The following is a 20537-nucleotide window of genomic DNA, read 5'->3' on the forward strand; positions in this document are numbered from 1 at the left end:
CCTGTCGCGGCACGCAAAATATAGCGTCACACGACACTGATTAACCCGAAAACGCGATCACCCATAATTCGCGATGTAAACCTCGATGCCCCCGAGACTTGTTGCATGTCTTTGGGTCGGGAGATATACCCCCCTTCCCCCTTTGCATCTATGAATCTTCTCTAACATACATATATTCGGATATCTACAGTCCTCAATTTTTATTTCTTTTATTAAAGTCCTCGGTTGTTCTTTGAATCTTTCAGTGTTAATTTTATATTCCTTGAAAGTCACAAAAGTCGCCTTGAGCGGTTTTTTAACAACAGTAATAAATCTTTATTTTCTTAATAAGGCAGAACTATTGACATTACGTTATTACAAAAAAGAGACTCGAATTCTCGAACATATTTACTGTTAAATTGCTCATCAGCACCTTTATCTGCACGTTAAATGCGAATTTATTAGTTTCGTATGCGGCTAAAAATACTTGTTGCAAACGAAGTGTTACGTGTCGCTGTTCTAAAATTAACAAAATATTGTAGCCTAAAGAAGATAATTTTTTATAAAGCAGTCGTAAACGCGACCGGTTGCGCGGAATGCTTTGAGAAAATCGGGCAAAGCCCTCTATGGAATAACAAGGGGAAATGCGCGCATACCCCCGTGTGAATGCGACGCACGGTCGCATGCATCACCGCTACTGTCGCTGCCGCTACCGCTTTTCGATGAATCGATTCCGATCCACGAAGCATGAAAAAATGTGCTTGGCAAAAAATGATGAAATAAAACAAAAAAGAGAACGGCGACGGGAGATGTAGACGAGAAAGGTGGAAAAACGATGCCGGCTTCGAAAATGTTGGTGAAGCTGCTTGCAGTGCTTGCATGCGTTTATTGACTTCCCCCTCGCAAATATTTGCGACGATATCACCCGTTATTCTTCGTTCGATCGTCAGATCGACCGACTTTGCGAAATCTTAAGAAAAATAAATTTTGATAACATTTTTAAAGCTCCAATATGATGTGTTTTGTCTGAACATCTTTTCGTTCACATCCTTAAGAGAGAAATCTATAGAAATTTCAAGTTTTCTTGCAAGCTTTAATTTTTGAATTCTTAAATTTCGATATATATATTGCCAGATTCTTAGATCCTTTTTATTATATTCTCCGAATTTTTTTAAGACGTAGTAAATTTTTAGACTTTTATACATATGGATATGATATATTTTCGAATAAACGAATTACTAATATATATATGTGTATTCTTTATGTGCAGGGAATTAAATTTGACGGGATCCGCAGTGGTGGTTCGCGCGGAATCGAATGAGATCTCCTTGACGAATTTGAAGATATCGTCGAACAAAGTCGGAGACAGTCGCGAGAGGACTCGGAGATATGATTTCGATTACTGCTTCGATTCTTCGGATACTGAAGCGAAGAATTACGCCACTCAAGCGACAATCTACGAGACATTAGGACAGTCCATCCTGGATGCTATGTTCTCTGGATATAATTCTTGCCTGGTGGCTTACGGACAGAGCGCGTCGGGCAAAACCTACACCATGATGGGCACGAAGGTGTATAATTATGCCGTTGTTTTATTACAATTTTCAGCTGAATTATTCGGACTCGAATTACCGTTGGAATTTTATGAACGATCCACCGCACATTTAATTTCAACATTTTTGTTTGCATAGACATAATACAAACTGCTCACGCAATGCATTAACATAATTTTAAACATTTTTATTAATTTTATACTTCAAATGCGCTTTATATATATACATATATACATATATATATATATACATAATAAATTTATTTGACGTAGATTCTCCATAATCGGACGTATGAATAATTGAGCGTTTTGAGCGTAGCTTGTTTTGACTTTGTAATGAGACACGTTACGAAACACAAATATGTGCATTAAACGATAATTTATAAATATATATCATAAACTATTATGAAACATTATATAGCGTATCTTAATGAAATATTATTAATATCAATTTTTGTTTTAATGCCTAATGTGTTTAATTAAAATAACGGATTAAAAAATCCGATTATATTAAACAGTAGAAAAAAGAAAACTTCTCGATTGTCTTATTGTATTAAAAAAGTTATCTACATTATCAAAATAAATTATATCAATATAAAATAAATCGGTTTCTATAATATATTTAAGAAATTTGTATCAAAGTTTCAACTGCGCGTAGAGAGATGCCCTATATACGGAAAAAATTGCATTTGCGATTTCAAGCATGTCCTCATCGCCCGCTAAAATACATTTTGCATTTTATGTCTATTTTATCAATGTTATTTTCGTGCAGCAGCATTGCAGAACTCTTTTGTCGTCCGAATAAATCGGTGATGATGTGTTTACGGGTCAACGTGCAATGTGCAAATTGTTTCGATTTATCTCGTAATAAATCTGATTGGCACTTTATTTTCATTTTTGCGGCGCATAATAGACCTCCTCCATACATCGTCAACCCACTCCCCGTTTTGTCGATATGCCGGCGGTATTATTTTCAAAAGCAAAGCGCGTACCGTACCTGCGCGAGTCGAGAATTATCTTTGATTTGTCTCGCGTTTTATTAATACATCGCAAAATGTTTTTTTTTATTTTCCGCGCACAATGCGGCAGAGAGGGTGCTATTTGCTTTTATTCCGGATAGCATTCTGTTGTCATCAGCGTTGTACTCGCTGACGTTTTCGCAATACCCGCGAAAATATCCGTACAAAACGCGTGCATACCGTGATCCAAAAGTTTCAGCTCGCAAATCTAACAATGAATTAATTTCGAGACACTTTGTCAATTTCTTAACGCGAAGATCGAATAGATAATTAATATTCCTATCCCTTTGAGATTTCCTTCGATGATTCGCAATTTTCTCATTTGCATTTTGCAATTCGCAAATCTGCAAAACAACGCGGAGTTTTTAATGAGGATGTGCTTGGTACATATAAAATATTGATAATGAAATACTATAGTGGCTTATTATTGACAAATATCTGTTGAATTAACAAGCTGTTAAATTGCTATATTTTCCACAATTCTGATTTTATTAAACATGCGCGAATTAAAACATTGTGCGTAGAGGGCCATATAAAAATGCCAATATATATCATCTATAAAAATTGACAAATGTTAAAACAATATTTAACAAAAGTTAACTGTTTTATTGTTTGACTGAATTTAAAGCCTTCTGTATGTTTAATTTTTCATGTAATGGTTTATAGTATATTTTGCATTTTTGTGAATATTTCGGTTAAATAATAATAAAAAACAACATTTTTTCGATCTTTTCAAATTTGCTGATATCGGATATTCTCATATATTTTATTATAATATATTAGTTCAATATTTAAATAAAAATATTCTTCATACACAATTTTTATATTTACTTTGATATTATATTTATTATTTTAATTAATTGGTCGTTATAAACTTTTCTGACTTTCTCTTGATAATTATAACGTTTTTCACTATTTTTATTGTCCCATCATTAATTATTAGAACTTTAAATAATTAAAATGGTTATTTACTCCAGAATACCGTTCCCCATCTTCATATTCCTGAACTCGGATCTCGTAATCGTCGTTTTATCTTCCAATATTAATTTCTTTTTAAAAACACCAAATGTCATAAAATAATTTGAATATCGACGAATTTTTACGTTTTGGAAAATAAAGATCCTTCATTTCATGTGCACCCATACAATATGATTATTACATTGATTTACTTTTATTCATTTAAAATCTCTCTTACCTATCATATTGACAAATGAAGTGATATCGGCGGAATGAATTTTCCGAGGAATATTTAGTTTCCATCAGCTCAAGCGCTCTCGTATAACAGTCTCGCAAAACTAGATGTTTTGCATTCTGCATAAACTGGCCGATGCATATTTAGAGTTCAAATAGCATCGACCTGATTACCCGTTGCTTTCCTTTTCCCACTTCGTATCTTCTCCTTCCCCGCAGTCAATCCCATTCGTGAAATTATTATATCGCATCGCTCTAATTGGCCGACGAGGGAGAAGGAGAACTCGTTGCCGGATCGAATCGACGTTCCGTTTCTCGTCCCGAAAATTTCAAACAGTAAATTGAAACTGTTTTTGCGGAATGGCGCTTAATTAAATTGTATAGCGGCCTCCGCTGGCATATTCGCGCACGCGGTCGGGAGATGCATCCGGGTGCGAGGGGATGCATGGCGCAGGGGTGAAAAGGTGGATGGCGGAGAACGAGGATGGGTGAGCAGACTTTTAAAAGCGCAGCACGTGTTGCGGCTGTACAGCGCACTCGTTTGTCGGGTTTCAATTATAAAAGGGACGCTTCGAGCGCTGGTTAATAATGCATCAAATTTCGAAATTGACAAGAATCCCCCTCGTTAAGGTGTCGCGCGTTGTTTCCGATTTGAATATAGACTTTATTGACCGGGGACTTTCATTCTTTCCACAGAACAAACACTCTCTCTCTCTCTCTTTTTGCTTATCCTCCTCTATTTTCAGAAAAATTTCAGCCATTTCGTATTTACAGAAACGCATACTGCACAGAACTTAATTCAGATAAACTGGCTAATCTAGAATTAATATTTTAAATAAATTTTGTCACGAGTTAAATTATTTATTTTAGGTTTTATCATATCTCTTCTATTGTCCTCAGATAACGTTTCGATAATAATAAAAGTTATAATTAAGTAGCATCAGATATTTAAATCTAACGCTTGATATATTTGTATGATAATTTTGTCATTATATATAATCCTTTTTATTTTTCCAGGAGGATCCAGGACTAATCCCACGGCTCTGCGAAGGAATCTTCTCAAAAATCGAGCAGGAGAGCGAGCACGAGAGGATCTATCGCGTGACAGTTAGGTAAATGCATCATCCGACAAAAACTTTTTAAACTGTTCCGAAAATAAACACGCATACGAAGTTCTTTAACCATGATTTTGAAAGTAAATTCTCCCGTTGACACCTCTTGTGCCGTTTGCGTTCGCGCGCAGAAAAACGGAATGTAACCGCATGGTCACTTAATTTAATGCCCGCAGATTGTTGTACTTTATGTTACTTTAACAAATGTCTAAAAAAATAAAATACATCCTCGACTATTTTAATAAAAATAAATTACGTAACGTTAGATAATATCATATTGCTTCATTATTATCATGAAAGTTGTAATAATCCTCAATATCCTGATACTGCGGCTAACGCGATAAGAACGTCGACGAAAATTGCAAACCCTCCTCGATACTATCGACAGGAAACTTTCCGATCGCCACTTAAGATGCTAGAAGTACTCCGATACTTTGTACTAAGTACTCAGGAAGATACTTGCAAATCGCGTTGCACGTGCCTTATTTCCTCTCGCCACCGGAATTTCGCCGCACCTTACTACAGACTCGATAAAATCTGCTTACATTCTTTTATTTTCCTTGCCGTCGGTCGGCTACGGCGTTTCCAGATTTTCCTGAATATATTAATCCTTCTCCAACAATCCTTTTTTATGAACTTCTTTATATTTTTCAATTCAGCAAATTTCAACGCAAAATTATAAATTGCATATAATATATAAAATCTGCATCTTTTTATATAAAGAATAAAACACTTTAACAATATCATCGACTTTCGACAAAACAGAGGAAAAATTTAAAAGAATTAATTCCTTATGTATCAAATCACGACTTTAATCCTGTATTAATATTGACTTATATTAAAAAAGTATATGTGTAAAATCGATTCAAGTATATTGTTCTCTTTGGTCGAATATTTAATTATGCGTAAACGTTCATATATTAATGATTGGAAAAGAATATCTAATATTTTACATATACATATATTAATATATGATATAATTGATAAAAACTGCAGTATAATGTTGTTGGTGATTAACATTCATGTAAGACACAATATTGACGCCGTTAGTACATTTTGCAGAATGGTGTTTCAATTTAATCACGCTGTAAGTCGAACAGATAGCCTTCGGAACACCGATAACCGTGTCCGCCTTGATAACTGTGGGAAAATCAACACCCTCACGTGGTGCCCTTTGCTCGCAAACACCACGCGAATACACGTACGCGAAATGTGGATACAGGATGATCGAAAAGTCACGAAACTGAATTATATACGTGGTACCGTACATGCGGCAGTTATTCACAAAAATGTATTTAAAAAACCACTATTAACTGTTATTACGGATATTTCGTCGCATGGCAAATCAAATATAATTTAGTTATCTCGTTTTTTACTAGCACTGCATTGTCAAAATAAAAAAAAATTATAGTTTACAGTTGTGCACGAAACTACATATAAATAATTTTATGTTTTTATTTTGTATATTACAGTGCTTTTTATAGAACGTGTAAAGATTATTTACGCTGTCTCTCATAAAACACTAGCAGGATTAAAATATGTTGCGATATTTAACAACCGCGACAACTACGACAATAGAATATTTGATAGTGCGTAATATCGTGATATGACATGTGCAATATTAAAATAATGCTAAAATCACCGCGACAACTGTAGGTTGCATATAACTTTTCGATCATTCCGTTGACTATCAAATACTTTGGCGTCGGCAAAAACATTGATGGCTTTCGGTCAAGGCCCGTCAATCGGCGTGCTTTTATCTGTTACTATCGATAGCTTCAAGTTCGTTCCTTTCGTGTCAGCGATTACGACGTCGTTTCGCGTCTAATCACCACCGCGAATTACAAGCTTCTGCTCCGTATTACGCGCCAGCACCAGCGAAAACCCTCCCGCAAGTGTAATAATGACAAATTGATACTGCATCGAAACGCTGTGTGGATTGCAAGAGTCGTTTCGCCGATCTATCGTCGTCGGCATGCGGATTTACTATTTATTCCGTTTTAATCGCTTTTGCATCGTTGTTCCATGTATCGAAATAGTTCCAACTCGCGGGAACAAATCGCTCGCGATAATTGCCAATCGACAAAAAATCCGCCGAGACGCACCGTGCAGAGTTCGTGACGCGAATAAATGGATAGTCCGACTTCGCGTATTTTTGGCAGTAGTTAAACGCGACGCTACATGAAATCGAGGATTAGTTCGGGAAAAGCTGTAACTTGCGTTGGCATAAATTCAATTCCGGAATCATTGATCGCACATCGTTGTGAACACATCGAAAAGACAAACTTTACGATAAGTTGTAGCACGAAGCTTTCGAGTTTTCCAGGTGCATGCTCGTTGAATTCAATGAGTAGAACGCTGCAGAATTAGGAAAGAGTTTAAAATTGAGCAAATCTCAGTATTTTAAATTCAAACATCGGAAAATCTTAAAATTCAGAGGACTCAGAGATCTGAGGTGTTCTAAATATTTTCCAAAATTTAAAAGATCTATCTTTAAGTTCCTGCATTATATAATTTTAAAACGTAAATATCTAAGAATAGAGACGTAAACAGCGTGCTAGAGAGTCAATCATTTATAGTTTCTGTAACTAACAATCGCAACCTTATAATAATCTTGTTTCACGATGACTCAAGAAAATTTAGAAAGGAAAATACTATGAGTTAAGTGAAGGGTTGCGGTGGGCGGTGGAAGGGAGAGACGATAGACGTAGAGTTGAGTTTGCGAGTCGCGAAGCTTGCAAGCGTCGGTCTGTTGGCCTGGATGTGTCTTGCAAGCTCAGTGCCCCGTGACTCGCAATCCCAGACGGACGCAATCTCGCTGTAGCTCGGTAAGAATGCACCTTGAACGTCGAATGCACTGTCGAATTTCTTGCGTTTTTTTGCAATGTTTCACGCATTTTGACCGTGATTGAAAAACATGACAAACTTAGCTTCTTGGATCCTTCACTTTCCGACGCGTTCTTAACAGACACTTGGATTCTGCGGTCCTCGGATCCCAAAAACTCTCACATTGAATTGAATCTATAAATCGGCAGAATTTTTACACTTCCGAATCTTTAAATTATTAAATTTCTAGATTTTTAAGTTCTCGTACTTTAGAATTGTTAGAAGAGTATATATTTTGAAATACTAAAAAATTATAAAGTCTTAATTCACATTCCAAGATTTTTATATTTTAAAAAGTATTGACATCTTTTTTAGAATATTTAAAAGTTACTTAATTTCAGAACCTCTAACTTCTTGAACCTTTCTCAATCGCATTTATGTCGCTTCGTTTTTTCTTTCGCGCGACTCGCGGAATGAAGGGATAGTAGCCCGTGAGGCATAATTGCGGTTGTTTTGGTATCTTTCTTTTTTTTAATCTATAATATACAAAATTGTTCTTTCATTTCATATTTCATAAAGCAGGAAGTTTCTCGCCTATATTATAGGTATTATGCAATATAAGCATTTTGTGTGTAATAGTAATGTTCATAATAATTTTATGATTCGATATGCAAATTATCAAATACTTATGAAAATAAATAATAGAACATTATGGCATAGCGATACTTTTCGAAATCACATAAAAAATAAATCGTTTCGTTATTATTGCCATTATTACTCGCGTATAATTTCACAAATAAATTTGAACGGGTTCTCGCTCACGTTCAATTAATATCTCTCTTTCCCTCGACAATTAAGCGAAGCATTTTATTGTGCGTATCAACGATCGGTTAGCGGGATAAAGTGTAAATGATAAACGCTCGGTAACGAATATGATCGAAAAAATATTTAAAAGTATTCTCTTTTCTATTTTAATCTTCCCACTTGATGAAATAGTAATAATTCTCTCAAAGTAGATTTTCTATATATGGAGGGGTAAAAAACACAAATTTTTTTAAATATTTGACTTACACCACTAAAACTACACCACTGTAGTTTTTACCCCTCCATATAGTGCTAAATAAATACGTATAATAGTATGTGTAATAATAGATATAGTAAACAATATAAAACCGCAAGACAGTAGTAGAGTCTGCATATGTTGCAGGCAATAACGAATCACGCTAGGAAAAAATTCATAGCGATTACCTGTTAAAAGAAAGGCATCTTTTCGGCATCGATTACACATAGACTGATATTGGTTCAGTGTGAAAAAGCGAAATCAGTCGCGCGTTCCACGTTTTGAGGCCGATAGAATCGGCCCATCAGGGGCCGGACGTAAAATCGTTAAGTGGGTCGAGCAAGAAAGTTCGTCCGAGGCATTTCTACTTGCCGCCGTCGACTGTTTAGGGATAAATTAAATTCAGCGGGGCGGGCGACGGGAGATAGACACGTTGCAAAAACTTTGGCGCTCGCGTTTCCTATTGAGCGAAATGCTTTTCACTAGGCAATGATCGGATCAGAATGTTGTTCTTGAAAAATAAAGGAAGCGTTTTTAAATCACTTTTCAACGTGTCATCGCATTGTCGCAAAAATAAATTGTCCACCACACTGCGTGTATCCCGAGTAAGAATTACGCGTGCTAGTCTAAACGCGGAACTTGTCGAAACTTATGCATACAAATTTTGTAGACATTTATTCGATAGGAAAGTTGGCGTAAAAATATTCCTCGTGAATCCCCATATTGTTTCTTGCTACAACGTTGTATCGCGACGATCAAAAATGCTGGCCCCGATATTTCATCAGAATTAATCGTTGCGATAATGGACTGTTCGACACGCGTCGTGTGTAAAATGCGCGGCGCCTCGTAATTGCGATCGATATATCGGCCGTGCTTGTGAAAAATCGGGGACGCGGCGAGTTTCCGACTTGAAAAAGAGCCGGAAGTCATCATGAAATATCGCGTCGCGGATTAAATGTGTGTTAACAGCAACATGGCGCTGCTCGGTAATCGATCCCGACGCGGATTCATCATTGAAACGCGCATCTATAATCGATGGACGCATTAACCCACTCGAGTCAGCTGCCCAATGTACCCGTCAAGCGTGATTGATCGGATATAAAGCTTCATCCGTAATCATCAAACAATACAGCCCAAGTGAAACGCATCGCGAGTGTAACTGATGGATGAGAAGTAATGTTGTAGCGATCTGCGCGCGGATGTTAATGCTATAAACACTAAAATTAAAGATGAGATCTGTGAGCAGCCGTTAAATCACAAGTTGACGCAATTAGTGAAAAAAAGGGTCTAATATAGAGATAGCTATTACGTTCACGTTACTTATTATACCTCTAACTTGAAAACTACCGATATCTTCATATATTAACAACAGTATCAGTCTTTATTCAGTCTTTGGTGTCAAATGTACTAATATAAAAATAAGTAATATATATTCTATTTTAGCGTACAATGTTAATTATGCTAATACAATATAAAAATATATATCAACACATTATTTATATCTTCTACTCAATTCACGCGTAACACTCACCTTTCACCAAGAACAAATGATGCATACATGTTGAATTCAATTTTTCATTTTTATGTCAAACTTTGGAAAGTCTTTTCTGTCGGGCCGTTTCGGAACGAGCAAAAATGCAGCTACGAGAAAGAATTTCGCGATGTTATTTCGCCCGTATTGGCGAAAAGATACGATTCGGCTTTGCAGCAGCCTGTATCGTCGGATATTAGCGGCGATGGCGCGGTATCACGGTGGTATGATCTCGTGAATCCGAACGATAAAACGCGATGGCGTTTTCCACACAGGCACATTCGCGCGATCGGGCATACGTACACGCGAAACAGATACTAAGTCCGTGGTCTGACGAGGCGCAGAAGGTGTTGCACGCAACGCGTATAAATAAGCAGCTGTCCCGATATCCATATCTGTATGCATGAATTTGTCGAGAGGGAAACGTTCAAATTATCTACCTATATACGCGGTCTCCGTACGCGGCCAGCAAAACTATCAAACGCGGAATGAATCCAAAAATCACAGTGATATCCCTAAGTTGTCTAATATATTATATTTTATATCATTTAATTTGATTTTATGTCATTTATAATATAAAATTCAAAATTTATATATTTTCGGAACTAAGGATAAAGAGCTTCATAATTAAGAGTTTGCTTCTACGTGTACCAAAGCTTTTTAATGCCGATATATATTACGAAAGTTATTAGATAAGTTTTGACATTCTAAGATCTTCGAATCGTACGATTTTCTCGCGAGCATAAATTTTCAGACTATTACATCTGATTATATATAGAATGCTGTAACTTATTTCTTCTTCAAATGCTAGATCTGCGGTTCTTCGGATTCTCATATACTTGCTTTGACTCTGAGAGATTGCAAACAGAATCACATTTCGCAGACGTATTAAAATACTGTTAGTTATGGTATTTGTTTGCGAAATATGGTACACCGATTGATACAAGAGCCGGAAATTTTCGTAATTTATATCCACGAAATTTTATATCTATAACTTAATCTTAGATTTCAAAGATTTTTATTTTTGACATGTAAAATCGTCGAATTTGAAAATAATATTGAACCCTTGTGATCTCATATAACGGGGCCAACCGATGTGCCCTGCGAGAATGACGAGCTTGACGTGCCGTGAAATGATACGGCGCTGAATATTGGTCTACCCTAAAGGAAGATCGCAGGACCTTCCATTGATACGCGAGACCGAATTTCACGGTTCCCGACAACACACGGATATGTGCTGTCGTCCATACCAAAATTCAAGACGATGCGCTTGATCTCGAGAGCTGTCGATAAATAAAATTCGATCGTATGAATTACTATGCGCTGAATCGATCACGAAATTTATCCTTGTGATATGTTTTGTTGTAAAAAGATTGGGATGAATAGCTTAAATAAAACATGGAAAGAAAAATAAAAGAAGAAAAAGGAATTTAAAGAAAAGAAAAAGACAAAACGCTATCGTATTTGGAACGTTAATTAATTAACGTTATTCTTGCTCCAGTGATATACGTGTTTTAGAATCGAAGAGAGCTTGAAATAAGATAAAGTCGAACGTGATAATTAGATAGTACTCCGCTAAAAAAATTAACTGTATATTTTATATTTTATTTAAGGGACATGCTGAATAAAACTAAGATCCACCTTGCCAGATGCGAAACAAATGTGTGCATTTATCAGTAACTTACAACTCATTCGCGCTCGCTCGAGGAACTAATTAACTACTTTCCGCGAGGGGTAGGCTTTTCCAAGCGGCGATCAGATCGTTTTATCTACAAGCACGCGTTTCGCGCATTCGTACTTTCATTATCATGTACGTGAATGCTTACACAGACAAATGTAATAAATGAATATGCGGGCAACGAAGCGAATGTACCGAAGTGTACCCGCGAAAGGGGTAGGAGTTCGATACACATGTTTTGTTGCGCAATTAATTATATCTATTAGCGAATCGTGCTCGCGTCAATAAACGCCGATCGAGCGCAGGTATAATTAAATTCACGAGCTAACAACAATACTACCTCTGACGCGTGCCTAAACGTCGATACGTTATAACGTACTAATATCATACGGAAATTGTCACCTGGCCTGTCATCGGTTTCGGGATCCCGCGTGTTTTCCCAGTACAGGAAATTTGTCTCACGACATATCAGAAGCTTGTATTCTGTCCTATCTATTCTGTTAAATAAACTTTCGTTCAATAAAAATTTATTTCAACGTTTTTATTTCATTTATTTTCTCGTCGTCTATTTTTAAATTTGTACAGAACATATGTATAGTTTTCTTTTCCATATCTGGGACAAACGTTATGAAATACAAGAGTTGGTTGTAATTTGATCAAGATAAAGAAAAGGCTATTTGTAGGCAAATTTGTGCAAAGCAAATGCTAAAGACGAAGATTACATCAGTTTTACATATTGTTAAAGAGATCATTCGAAATTACAGTAATTTTCAATCGATCCGGTAATTTTAAATTAAATTGAACCTAACTGAAAATTAATAATGCAAACAGTAATGCAAACTTCTATTCATCATACATTTATAATGTCTAGCATTATAATACGTCACGAAATTTCAGGTTTCTAATTTCATTTTAGATGAGTTTGTTTTTTCAGTAATGTATATCAATCTCTCTTGGTAACAAAGCAAAATATCCTGAAAAAATTAATTAACAAGATATATATCTTTTTCCCATACATACCACGCGTCGACAGATATGAACATTACATTTTCTATGTTCCTATAATAATGTATGTCCAACGACAAACTCGCGTTGGAAACATGCACTGTTTAAAAAATAATAATGTTCGTTGCACACGACTGATGTAAAATACGAGTTGAATAGAATGTTACCTTTTAGATTACAAGCGATATTTCACATCGTAAAACTTGAGTGTGTGTTTTACTTTTAATTATGAATATGAAAAGGGACTATTTAAAAATTGTCTACTAGTAACTTTTAATTAATGTGAATATTGTATATGTTATATAATATTTTACATTGTATCAATTTTCTTGCTAAGAACGCCTCAGTCAAATTCATTCTATATGAAAATCTATTTCAGATTACTTTTTATCTTGCATAAAGCAAATTTTATACAAAGTGTATTATATTTTTCAAAAATTAACAAAGAATTTTACAAAAAAGATTGGTTCGAAAAAAATTATACAATATCAGATAAAAGTCTTGTACGTGTACGCACACATTCTGTTGAGTTACTGCGATGCAATCACGAAGGTTTAATTTATACAAGAAAGGAAAAATTTTTCCAGATGCTCTACCAAAAAAATCAACAGAATTTTCATCTGATCGTAGAGATGGCAAAACTTTGTGAAAGTTTCCTATGCAGTTTTCTATGTATACGTGGGTATGTGTGCGTGCGTGTATGTGTGTCCGTCCGTTCCTCGGGTGGAGCGGTGTATGCGCTAAATGATGGCCCTCGGCAAATAGAGACGGCCGAATGCCGATCGAATTGAATTTGCGATTCAGTCGCGATCGCGTAATGACCAGGGCGGTAATCGAAAACGCGCTCGGGGTCAAATTAAAGCTCCGTTGAGTGAAAGAGGGCTGAAGAAAGACCGAAGGCACACAGAGGGTGAACTCTATCGATCAATCAGCCATAAGTAATGCAGAGCTTTTGATGGCTTACCGTTTCATTGCGGGCGGAAAGAGCCGACCAGCATGCTATCACATGGAATGCGACTTTAGTCGCATTAAACGCCAATGCCTAATGACGATAATTGTTGATCGATGGTGCACTCGACGGATTGTTTTGGTCCCGCGAGGATAACTCAGGTATTACGTACATTGGTTTTGTCGAATGATTAGGACCGATCGTATCAACGTTAATTACCTATATTGTCCCCGTATAAAAAAATCAGCAAATCAATATTATCAGATATTTTGTCTGTTACTGGGTTATATAATCTAAAAAAGGAGCAATGTAACAAAAAAGAATAAAAGTTTAATATAAAAGAATGAAAGATTAATATGCACGAGTTTTGGCTGCTTCCAGCGATACCAGCTGAATATAACAGTCGAATATAATTATGCCCCGCGAATATTGTATGTTAAAAGTATTTCATTACAAACGATCGTAACGCAAAGCCGCGTGATATTTGCGTTTATTCCTCGATTACTGCTATGTTATTGATAACATGCGAAATTTCTCGCATTTGCATTGTAAATGTATGAACAGATTTATTTTCTGTGTCCGCGAGCTATACCTATAAAAGAAATAATTAAACGGATTCACATTGTACAAGGCATTACGTGACTTGCCATATACTATTCTGATTTATTTCAATTGGCTCGTTATACATCTTCAAAGTAGTAACCTGTTTATATTATTATTTGCTCTTTTATATGTGTTGGACATGACTCTTTTCATACTTTTCTCTGATTTAAACGCTAGAAATAAATCATGAAGTACGCCATAAAAATACCTGAACGTGTTTTTCACAAAAATAAAGATTACTAAAATGCATTAATTTTAATTAGATAAATAATTAAAGACTCAACGCTGATTATACACTCTCTCGGTTTAGCTACACTTTTCATCTAACAAAACTAAATTAAAAATTTGGCTATTTTCCTAAAAAGTTTTCTATCAAAATTATGTTGCGCCCAAATTCGGCGTGCCATTTTATACGACTAATACGAACGCAAATAGAGCATACAGGAAACGTTGACCCAGGTCAGTTAACCCCGAGAGATCCCTTTGCAGCCTTTTACACATAGGGCTATCGAGGGTGATCGGAAGTGTCTTTATCGCGAGCATACTGCTCGTTGAAGCTTATAACTTGCACCTTTATCATTCTCACCGCTCGAAGCCGGAAGCCCTTTGTCTCTTTGTCTTCCCTTGCCTTTCTCTTCGTTTGCTCACCGACGAAGCGATGCGTAAATCGTATTTTTAAAACTAGATTGTTGCTCCCGAAAATATCTTTTTTTTTGTTCGTCAAAAAATGATTATCTTGTTTCTCTTATTAGAGGACTTAGTTTTTTACATATTTTGTCCGCGCATTTTTGGCAAGTATAATATTAATTTATTAAACAGGTTCTCAATATCTGGATTATATATTAAAAAATAAATGCCTTTGCCAAATAATAGCCAAATTTTCTATAAATTTTGAAGAAGCTTGTCATTAAAAAAAGCTAGAAAATTGTTAAGAAATATTATTTTAATTACTCTACTTTTTATAATAAAGAAATTCTATTGCACACAGGTAATAGGTGAACACGCCCAGTATTTTCTCTTAATAACGCTAGAATCAAAAAGTAAAAAGCAAGGATTGCATCGCGCGACAAGCAGATCGTTTAATACGATTCCTTTTCTCGCGATCGACATTACCCGTTTTCCAGGCATTGGGGCTGCAGGATCGATTCTTATTCCGATAGCGTAATATTCGTCAGGCACGAGAGAATCGGCCGCGTTACACGGCACAGCGCCGGCTTTCGTTTACGCGCGAAAACTAGCTGCCCTTCGTCTCATTTTCAGTGCTCAGGCGGCAGGGGGAGACGGAGGATACTCGAAAAGTTTAAGGCTCGTAATAAATGGCTCTCGGCGCCCCTCGTCCGCCGGGGCCCGGCGCGCCCGGATATCATTAATTAACAGTAATTAACGCGCGCGCCGACCCCCTTCGGCGAAGTTTCCGCCGACAGTCGCGCGTCTTGTCGATGAGGGATGAAATCCGCACGCGAACTGTTCCGATGAGTTTGGCGAGCTATGTATCGAGGAATATTGTCGATGAACTGGAATCATTTATAACGGCTGAACCGGGATACATATTTCAACATTTGGTATAATATCGCATGCGTTCAGGTAAAATAATGCGTCATATTTTATGATGCGAGACAAACTACTGGTTGCAGGAAAATTATTATGCACATAGACACAAATGTGTGTGTGTTTACTTAAACATAAAAATATATTTTACGCTCGATCAATGTCAATGAGACGTAATGGGCATGGGAGGTAGATCGTCCTGTTAAAGTAAACTAAGCAACGACATGGTTGTTCTGAATGTTCAACGAGATTGGACGTCATCGATTAGCGATAATTCAATATGGGACATTAATTTTCATTAACTATCGGATATCGAACTTTACTACCATGTTGTACGGTCCTCAGATATTCTCGAAGGAGCCTGCACCGCATCGATTTTCCCTTGAGAGATCCAGTGTCCTCAATGAGGAGATAACAGCAAGTTTGGAGAGACTCGCGAGAGAGAGAGAAAGTTGTATATCATACGAAAATAAACATATATAACCACCAAGAGTGCTCTACATTAGTCGTACAATAATTCAACTCTACATTAATCATATAATAATATATAATAATTGTGTAAGATACTCATTATATTATTGAAACTCATTATATTATCTAGTTATTATTACCTAATTTATTTTTAATTAATTAATATAACGCAATGCAGAAAATCTTACATTTAAGCAAATGCGTTCAATATACTTATTTTGCTACCAAGATTGCGAAAAGGGTTAGATGTCTCTCTCTTTCGTAGAAAATTTCTCCGCATTTTAAGTGAATTATGCTAACGAAATTAATTAAAACACAACAAGTTAGTTTCTAGGCGAGGATTAAATTAGTTTTAAATAATTTGATGCCATGTAATAAATTCTAAATTCATTTTCCGCGCCTTTAAATTCATCCACAAAGCAATCGCGAAATGTGCATAGTCAAATCGTCATTGCGTGATGGAAACGGTTTATCGTTGCAACGCAGGAAGAAAATGCATGCGGCATTCTACATTTCGCGTAATATTCCTTGCGATTTTTACATCCTTCTCGCGTCATTACCGAGAAGCAAAATTTGCGTACGAGAACTTCGACAATTGGTGAACGTCCAATCCGGTGCGATGGCGTAACGATTCTTGTAAATTTCATCGTTATAACTGCTCTTTGAACTCGACGCGAGTGTTCTGCTCGTTTCTCGCGAACGAGGCCAGAAATCGTAACACAGTATATTTCGCTTGTCTGCAAATTTTCCCTGCAACGTAATTTACGCCGTCGTAATGGCCGTCGTTCCGATAAGCGGTCGCATCTTCAGGTCAAGGAAAACGGACGACGTAACTCTTTTTTCGAGAAAAAGGGGCTGCACCTACGCAGTCGGTCGTAAACAGTTTAAAAAGTCGGGCGACCGTACAATTCTTTTAGGGACTATCGTATTCTTAAAAGAAGACAGAAATCTACAACCTACGATTAAGATACGAGAAAAATAATGGGATTGTAAAAGTAAAAAAGGATTGAATTAAATTATCACTCAGAAAAGCGGAGCGAGAGATAAGTATACGCCGTAAAACAGAAAAAAATAGAAAGTTTTAGTTTTAAATCGGCGGAAAATAATACAAAGCAATGGAAACGTTACAATTTATTTAATAATTTATTTCAGCATCGTTATTCCGCAAAGTAGCACATGTCCAACATTACTCTGTTATCTGTTATGAGTTCTTCGTCTATTGTCCACTAAAGAAAATTTGGGACGTTGTTATCTCTCACACAGATCGTTCATGAGTGATCGAAATTGTCGAAGACCTGTGTAGCGTAAATTCGTGGATTGCATCATATCAAATACAAACAAGAGAGAAAGAAGGAGACCGCGAGAAAAAATGAGGAGAGAAGGAAAGAGAAAAACAGACAGGTCTCGGGAAACAACGAGAAAGTGTTTTACCTGGTGAAAACGTGACCGTATGAGGCCGCGATCGCCGTTAAGCCGATTTACGAGCGCACGTGTGAGAGTTCTGCGGGCGCAACGGGACGGATAATGACGTTAAGAGGATCCAGGAGCTTCCGCACTCACGTGTCGTGTGTGCGAGAGCTCTTCACGTTCGTCTTCGTCTTCGTCGCCGTGAGACATATCACGTTCTCGCGTGCGTCATGTCGCTTCGCGTCGCGACGCAGCGCCGACGCGCCGGCGACACTTCGAAGCGCATTACGAAATGCATCCACAAGAACCGATGCATCGCGGTTCTCGCAGATAACGTCATCGTCAATTCGTACAGAATTCCCTTTCGCCCGGGCATTGACAAATACGTAATAAGACGGTGAATTGTTCACGGTAATATAACTGATATTTCGGTTGAGATTTGGTTGTGTTAAGAAAAAAGTAGTGTCGATTTGGTGATTATAATAACAAGATAGTAGTTTGGATAGTGTTATGCTCCTTTTGTCACAATGGTAATCCACTACTGCAGTTCGTTGCATTTTATATTAATTTTTATTTGTAAAGCACTTTAGATAATCTATAATTTGTATCAGATTTCAAGGTAGAAATCTGACGCATTTTTATAATTTTTTATGCCATATATTTTAGATTTATTATAAAAAAAAATATTTATATAAATAATGGAAAGAAAATATAAGAAAAGCCATGAGGGATGAGTGATCAAACATCTACAGTTACGGTAATTTATGGGAGCTTTTGTTAAAACTGTATGTAATGGATCTGTTTCAGTTATCTGGAGATATATAACGAGAGGGTAAGGGATCTCCTGAAGCCGTCGACGAGCACGAGCGGTCTTCGAGTTCGAGAACATCCTCGACTAGGACCTTACGTTCAAGGTATTCCGCTCGTTTACCATAAAACGTCGCGTACGGAGGACGTCGGCTAAAATTCCTCGAGTCTTCTTACTCAGTGTGTTACTAACAATAAGCGTGGCACTAAGTTCTACGCTGTTTAAATCTTCCTTTATTTCGCTCCAAAACTATCTTTCTCTATGCTATATTTCTCTCGTGTTATTACATGCTACACTCGCCGTGTTATTATAGTCCAATACAAAAATAAATTATTAAATATTATATCATATCGCATTAAATATATTATTAATCCTACAAGTAATGTTTATAACTTTATTTTGAAATTATTCCTTTCGTACGATATATTTAAAAATGTTTATTAAATTAAAAGGTTCTTGTTTAATATAATCACTATTATTCCCCATATAAAGACAGATACATTTTTTTGCCTTCTAATCTTAAGTTATTGCGTATTTGCATCCTTGAGTTTTCGATCGATTAAACTCATTAAACTATTCCCAGATTGTGAAATCCTTGAATGGATTGATTCACATATCTTGTCATTTTCAAGTTCTAGAGTATTAGTATAACTTTTGAATCCCTAAATTATCGATTTTTATAATAATAAAACTTTTCTCGATTACAATTTCTAAAAAATTTATGCATTGTTTCACGTTATAGACTATTCACCGTCATAATTTATTCCAACAATGAAATTCGATTGATATGTTTCACAATCGTGATACGAATTGATTGATACATTTTGTCATCGACAACTCCCCGTTTTTCTCCGTTCCTTTTAGGATTAACGCACCATGTAGTTCGCACCCTGGGGTCGTTGATATCATACGTGGAGGAAGGTACGAAGGCGAGGAAGACAGCCTCGACACTTCAGAACCCCAGCAGCAGTCGTAGCCACGCTCTGCTGACCGTCGATCTCTCGCAGGAGACGGCCGACGCCGAGCGTCCTAACGGCAGTGGTACTTCTTCGTCCTCCAGGAGGCAGGACGCCACTCCGCGCGGCGGTAGCAGGTTGCACCTAGTCGATCTGGCGGGCAGCGAGAGCGCGGCCACCTGCAGCGGCGTTCATCGACTGAAGGTGAGTCATTTCCTAAAAATAATATCGTCCGCTGGAATATTCGCCGGCTGAATTTCGCGCGATGAAAATCGATATTCGCGCGAGCCCGCTTCGCGGATGGATAGAGCCCCGTTATCAATCTCGTTCTGGCCGCCGCGTCGCGCGCTAATAGACTCGCCTAATCGACCGTCGGAGTTACTCGTGAAAGTAACAAGCGTGAAGAACGAGCGCGAGAAAGCGTTGGAACAAATCTAAAACTGTTTTGTTATCGAAACGTTTCTCTTTCTATATTGACGGATATCTTGATTTATCCGTAACTATTGGAGCATAAGTGTTTAAAAGGTCTAATGTCCGTTAGTGATATCTAGCACCTGTCTCCATTTTCATCAAGCATAGTTCTGTGCGATACATGCGTATCATGTGAAAATGGATTTATTTTCGATATGGATTTAATATGTTGAGTGAAAAATATTATGTAGATAAAGCGGATGTGTGTTAATGCTCTATAAACCAACCCACGTGCCATTTTGTCATTACTGTGATTAAGCATTGACGTTGATGTGATCATGCCTTCTATGATACGGAAAGAATCATCACAACGTTGCAAAAATTCAGGAATCATCGCTAATAGTATTTCACGTATGAAAGTCAAAGTATGT

At 36.9% G+C, this 20537-nt stretch overlaps 1 protein-coding gene across 3 annotated transcripts in view; it reads left to right on the plus strand.

The window, feature by feature from the left end:
- Positions 1-20537, plus strand: part of LOC139767876 (uncharacterized) — a 34963-nt gene that overhangs the window by 4414 nt on the left and 10012 nt on the right. For all 3 annotated transcript variants that reach the window (XM_071697579.1, XM_071697580.1, XM_071697578.1), the window contains 4 exons: positions 1250-1550; positions 4759-4853; positions 18739-18845; positions 19604-19899. In XM_071697579.1, the coding sequence (XP_071553680.1) occupies positions 1250-1550; positions 4759-4853; positions 18739-18845; positions 19604-19899 (799 nt within the window). The remainder of the gene's footprint in view (positions 1-1249; positions 1551-4758; positions 4854-18738; positions 18846-19603; positions 19900-20537) is intronic.

This window comes from Temnothorax nylanderi, unplaced genomic scaffold (genome assembly GCF_030848795.1).
Source record: "Temnothorax nylanderi isolate EJ_2023f unplaced genomic scaffold, tnyl_v1.0 TNYL_tig0012_pilon, whole genome shotgun sequence".
NCBI classification, from domain to species: domain Eukaryota; kingdom Metazoa; phylum Arthropoda; class Insecta; order Hymenoptera; family Formicidae; genus Temnothorax; species Temnothorax nylanderi.